Consider the following 6,705-nt stretch of genomic DNA (forward strand, 5'->3'; position numbering starts at 1 on the left):
TCACTAAGGGACCAAAACAGTGCCCATCCTTACCAAAACACAAGAGACGTAGCTTGGTCTATTTTGCATCTTTAATCATCCACAACCTTATTATAAGGAGCTAAGGAATTAGGACAGAGCTTCAATTATATTGCATAGTAGCTAGCATGAGCGTAATCAAAACAAGACAAGCAGAATAGAATGTTTGGTCAGTTTCAATTGCCAATATTGTCAATTTCTGAGGAAATCAATGAACAGTCAATATCGCGATCTTGAGGCCATCCAAACTCCTCCAAGAAAGCAAGCACCACTCCATTTGACCACCCAAAACCAGTCTGCATTGCATCCAAATCCCAATCAAACATTTGAAATAGTTCTCTTAAACCCAAAGCAAAATGTAAGATTTTGAGTTTTCTGTATATATATGGATACACATACCTGGGGCACATATAGTCCACCGCCTCCAAACTCTCCACAATGCTCCACATTATATTTTTCATGCATCACACCTGTTTTCTTGTAGGCCATATAGTTGGTTGTGATCCATCTCCTTGCAATTTCTTCCCCCAGTGAAGCTGCTTCTTTCAACCCAGATTTCACCAGACCTTCAACTATCATATGTTGAATTTGGGGCCAGCCATTTGGGAAGTCCCTGTATTAACAAAGTCTCAAGATTCATAACCTTAACATGCGAGAACCTTAATCTTTGATGCTGTCCTAAGTTCTAACTAACTTACCATTGTTGTCCTGAATTTGTCAAAGATGTCGCAACCCCAGCAGCACGAACCAGCCCACAAGTTTTGAGACTTTCAACAACGCTACCCACGATCGAAGAATCTTAAGAAATATATTTTTAAACAAAGGGTAAGCCAATGTTCTTGCAATTCTATGACCTTATTTTGTGATTCCCTTCCCAGAAAGTTACTATCCTTTGCCTTCATCTTCTCACATTTTTTCAAACATCTCATTTTAGTAAAATACCAGAACGAATATATAGACAACATAAGTTACCCCATCTCGCCATAAGTTCAATTAAAGCAATCATCATCTTTGGTTGAATCTATTCTCTTTTATTGTCCTGTCCCTTCATATCTTTTCACTTTTGTATCCAACGTCTCATTTAACGCAACGGCAGAAAAAGCAAAGGTTGAAACCATCTTCAACATCAAGACCTCTTGTTTTTATGATATGCTAATCTAAAAGACTGAAACTGTTCTTCACTCATTTGCGGACTCAAATGTCCATTCTGTGTTTGTTAAAATTTGGCATGCAAGGTCAGTAACCAAAATGACATTCTATAAAAAATGATATGATGGGGATAACAATGTCGAGTCAAGTCTTAAAGCCGTTCTTAATTTATCTCAACCATACAATGGAGAATATGTAGTACAAAATTCAGTCACATGAAATCAAATTTACCTGAGTAAAATGGTTCCATCCATAAAGGAGCAAAGTTGGAAGCAAATACATTGTGATTCTGCTGCTGATCTTCCCAGACTTGAACTCCCTAGAAGTACAAAAAATACAACTCAGAAGAATTACAGAGGGTAGAGAAATCACACAATGACAGATGTGTCCATGCAAAATCAGATTGACGAAATACCTGGCATGTACTATTTGTGAGCCAGTAATCAAGCCATTGTTTCATGTTTGCGTTCCAGAAAACAGAGTTGAGTGCCTTCTTTCTACTATCAGAAAGTTGCAGGAAGTGCTGAGCAGTGCTATTATCTCCAGTAACTTTTGCAAAAAATGCAATATTAAGTTCCATCTGAACAAACATGCATCACAGCACAAATCAGGCGGTTAAAAACCATAGATGCAGGATTTTGTTTTACTCATTGGTCTAAGACATACCCCAAGAATAAATGCATTTAGGTCAACAGGTATTACAGAAGTTGCAGCCACTGATGTAAATTCTAACGGATCTCTGCACCAAAAACAGCATCACAATCACATGATTGTTCGCAATTTGCATCATTTAGTAAGCTATGAGTAGAGCTGACCACTTTGAAGGTTACATGTGAGCCTCATAAACACTGTGAAATACAATAGAGTAATTACCTCAACCATCTTGTGCTGAAATCCCATCCTGATTCACAAGTTGAAGCCACTTCATGGTAAAAGTGTTGTTTTTCTGAAGCATCCGAGAACTTGGAAGCAAATCTCTTGTCCTGCACCATGCAATAGCCATAAGTTGCAATTCTAATTCCATGCCATTTATAAGCCAGTCCCAAAACAGTAAGGCATACCTTTACTGAACCCTCTGGCCTGGGTTTATTCCACATTGCATAGTAACGATTTAAGGTGTGAGTACAACCTTGAGGGTCCACAATGGTCACCGTATGTATTTCTACAAGATAAATAAAAGGTAAAACCAAAAAGTTTGAGGCAAGCCAAATAAAGAAAAATTTTATATCATAAAACATGGTTCAATCACCCATAATGAACCATGAAGTTCAGCATTTGAGGCATAAGTTGTGCTCATTATAATACCTGAATTCCAAAACTCATACTCTTTCCTCAGTGCAGGAAGCGATCTTTTGACCAGCTCTATATCACCAGTGGCATTGTAGATCTCATAAATCATAGCACTTAAAAGGGGAGGCTGGCTGCAAAAATCCAAAACAAAATTGTAGATGTAGTTGCTATCACCATATGAATACATTTCAAAATATACATACGAACATGACGTTAGCGTAAAATGAACACAGTAAAAATCATGCTGCAATATATTCTTTTCAAACCTTCCCACCATATTATTCTAAGATAATGAAACTGTATAATAAAACAACAAAGAAAGTATTCGTCATTTTCTTTACGTTGCTAAACTATTAGCATACAATTCAAGGAGAGGTTGAATAATTCCAGTATGAATCAGTCTGAAAACACTGGTTCAGCATATGAGACACCAACAGTCCTCTGGCATTACACTCTTAAGGTTCCATGAAGCACAAACAGCAGAAAAACAAGAAGAGCGGATGGGAAAACGATACCTCCTGTGGGTGTAGTAGGCTCTTGCACCATTAGGCACAAACCCGTATTCTTCTATCAAAGAAATAAGATTAGTCATCATTCCAGTGGCTGTCTTGTACATTTTACTCACCAGTAAGCCCCTGCACCTCAAAGTATAAAGAATAATGATCCTTTGTGACAATTTCGTACCCAAATGGCAATGTCCAAGAGATATACTGAAAAGATCTAGCTAAACCAAATCTAAAGTTGCTTTGGTATGATATGGAGATTTCTTCAAGATTTAGTGGAACGTAGACTTGAAAAGCTAAAAAGTATCTTGCTTGGTTTCAGTTTTCTGCTAACGTAACATCAAAGCTAATAAACAAAACCTGATTATCCAGTAGGAATCCCAGTAATAAACCTCACGAAAGCGTGAACCAGGGATGATGAAAGAAGCAGGCAGAGGAAGAAGAGTATGCAAATGGGGATGACTTTTGACCCTACTTGAAACTCTGCGACTCAAGTTCTTCCAAAGGGAATGGACTTTCAATGCCCATGCCCTCACCTCTGGATGCTCAACTTTGGGCAAGAATCCCTCTGGCTCTTCCACGTAATCCTCTGGTTCGTAGTACTCCATATCGTCATCCGCTCCATCCAAGTATTTTTCTATAAAATCATTCAACTCTATTGCTGGTACAAAGCCATTTGCAGACCTAGCAAGCTTATCAAATGCCTCCTCTGTCTCAGACAAGCTGAACTTCAACGACATGTCAACGTAGTTTTTTGGGTCGACGTTAGATCTGCCAAAGGTGTTAACTGCTGTTTCTTGGAGGCGTTCCAGAAAGGAGACGAGAGGGATTGAGGGTTTCACAAGCCTTGGGTCCAAAGGGGAAGCTGATGAAGAGTCTGTGACCGCCATAGAAATTGTTAGCGAGCACAGTAGATGAAGTTGAAAACATGATTTGTGAGGGGAGGGAAAAAATGGAATAGTTATTGGCAACCTGCCATACCTGAAGCAGACATGATGTAGGAATGCAGAGTCAGAGCAGAATCACAGTTTCGCGAAGCCTTGTTGGAAAATTACCAACCTTCTTCACGGCGCTGTGTACCTCTGCCCTCCACTCTCTTTAAACTCGGCTCGTCCAACATAGGACATCAAGAGTAATAAATTTATGTTTGGGTCAATTTTCCGACTGATATTGTATAACTTTTTTCTTGGAAGAATCGAAGTTTCACAGGAGCTAGCTACCAACTCGAACTCATGCCCATGTGTGTTCCAGCCAAAGCTTACCATGAGACACGGTGGAGCTAGCGATATTGTATAGTTTTTTAACTTGAAGTTTTTAAGGAAATCAATAAACTATTCTGTTCAGATTCACGAGCAGCTTTCAAGTACAAAGACTTTTTGCCCCTACACAAGTGCATGGGTTCTGACTGTGACAACCATTGAGAACCATTGGAAGTTGCTAGCCAACAAAATCGGCATCTAACCAAGTTTGAATGATGCTGATGTATTTACCCCCTAAATTTTAGGAAAAAATAATCATTTGGTCTTTCTATTTGTGGTTCGGTTATTCTATCTCAGCCCTTCGATCTTTGAATGTTAGACGCACCTCGATCCATGAATTTTGATTCCATTGAAGCTCACTCTAATCTTTATGATTTTCACTATTTAAAGTGTTCGTCTTTACATTTTAAAAAATAAAATTATAAGAACTAAAGTTTTTTTTAAAAAAAAAAACGTAGGGATTTATGTTTTAAATGGTTAAAGTATATGTATTGAGTTGTATCAAATTACAATTTAGAAATTAAATTACAATCAAGTTAAAATTATAGGGATATAAAGTTTTACCAAGTTAAAATTTAAAAAATGAGTTATAATTAAGGCAGCGTTATAAGAACCAAATAATTAATTTTTTTTTAAATTTAATTCACAGCAATTTAGTTAGTCTTAATTCATTGGATTAAAGAATGATAGAAATGAAGGTGTTTCAAGTTTTTAAAAAAAAAATTTATGGAATTGACTTGTTATGAGTGAAAAAAGTTTATAGAGATTGAATTGCTGTTAAATTTATAAAACTGAACTGATTATGATTTGATGATTGAAGAAATGTTCGATGAAGCAGATGAAAATTCTGTGATATTCACAGAAATTGTGATCAGAGGAATAGAGAGTCGGCCATTGTTGGCGCCTGCAGAGACAGCACTTGTCTGCAAACCAGCATCTCACCGTTGTCTGGACGTCAGAAGGAATAAATTTATGTTGTCTGTTAAAGTTTAAGTGCACCATTTTTACAATGGGTGAGGTATAAATTTGTTTTGAAAATTTTCATTTAGGAATAATATATTGTTCCAATGTCTTTTGAGTTTTTTTTAAGATCTAATATTACTTAGAAAGTGTTAAAATAGAATAATATTACCCTTTATTATTAAAAACATTAATAATCAATGTTAATATTTTAATAGTTAATGTTAGTTTTTAAACTGGATTAAACATCATTGCGGTATTTTAAAACTTCTAGATACATTGAATCCCAAAAAAAAACTTTCGGGATAATATTATTAGTCTTGACTCTTGAGTAAAAACTTTTAGAACAAATTTACATCTTAACTTTTTTTATAATTCTTTCAGTTATATATAAATTAATGTTATTCTATAATACTAAGTATACTTTTTTTTTTCTTTTTTGAAAAAGTCACTATATGATTAAAAAAAACATAATTATTCATGACAAGTGAATAATAGTGAATAATAAGTTCCAAATGTAAGAAATAACAATAAGAATTATACTGCTTAGTTAATACTCCTTCTGATCTTATTTATAAGTTTCAAATTTGAAAAAAGGTGTGATCCATTTTATAAGCTTCAATTTGAGATTTGTCTTAACATTTAATTTTTTTTTCCACTTTGCTCTTAATTATTTATTCTCTATCCTTTATTATATTCTCTCTTATCATATTTCTTCACACATTTCTTTTATCTTTTTCTCATTTATTATAAAAACATATTTGAAAAAAAACTATATTTCTAACTAATTTTAACTAATATTAATTCGTTATTTAAAGTTTATAATAAAGACTGGAGGGAGCACCAGGACTTTCATGTATTCCAAGGAATAGGTATACCGCAAACACACGCATCATACTACCACTTAACAATTCATCATCACAGCCCAATCCAAACACGACGAAACTTTCCAAGGCACGCAAGGATACGCATCCACCACTGATCATCGCTTTCTAACTCCGCACTCAAACCACAATCACAGGCAAAATTCGGTTTGGATTTCTCAACCTAATTCTCCATAATGACACTTTTATTTATTTATGGCTAAAATCTATAAAATTTTTCTAAATTTTAGGTCAATTATATATAACTTGTCTAACATTTTAAAATTTACAGCTAACCTTCTTGAAATTTTAATTTTTTTTTCCGTCAAACCCTCTCGTTATTTTTGGCATTTTGTTATTAAGTTTGACAAGGGAATGACATGACATCTGATATGAATTAAGAAATTTAAGCTATAATATCCAAAATTTCACTAAATTTTAGGTTACTTAAATGTAATCCCTGACATTTTAAAATTTAACATTAAACCACTTGCAGTTAACTTCCCCCCCTCATTTAATGCCCGACTGAAGCAACTCAAGCAAGTTCACTACCATCGCATGATGAATTGATCCTATCAACTTCTTCATATATTACATTATTAATATTTTTTGTTCTCTCTTTGTATGAAAAATAATATTTTTTTTTAATGTTTAAAACTAAAA

At 34.8% G+C, this 6,705-nt stretch overlaps 1 protein-coding gene across 1 annotated transcript; it reads right to left on the minus strand.

Moving 5' to 3' along the window:
• LOC114731663 (trehalase) lies at positions 1–3,811 on the minus strand (the record flags this gene model as incomplete). The annotated part of the gene is made up of 11 exons (XM_028918883.1): positions 1–314; positions 418–631; positions 717–816; positions 1,399–1,486; positions 1,583–1,747; positions 1,834–1,906; positions 2,041–2,150; positions 2,229–2,329; positions 2,473–2,588; positions 2,973–3,092; positions 3,321–3,811. Coding segments are annotated over 11 exons (1,698 nt in total), but the record flags the coding sequence as incomplete, so codon positions are not given.
• Positions 3,812–6,705: the final 2,894 nt, after the last annotated feature.

Source organism: Neltuma alba, unplaced genomic scaffold, assembly GCF_004799145.2.
Source record: "Neltuma alba isolate B1F8T4 unplaced genomic scaffold, ASM479914v2 tig00012839_pilon, whole genome shotgun sequence".
Lineage (NCBI taxonomy): Eukaryota > Viridiplantae > Streptophyta > Magnoliopsida > Fabales > Fabaceae > Neltuma > Neltuma alba.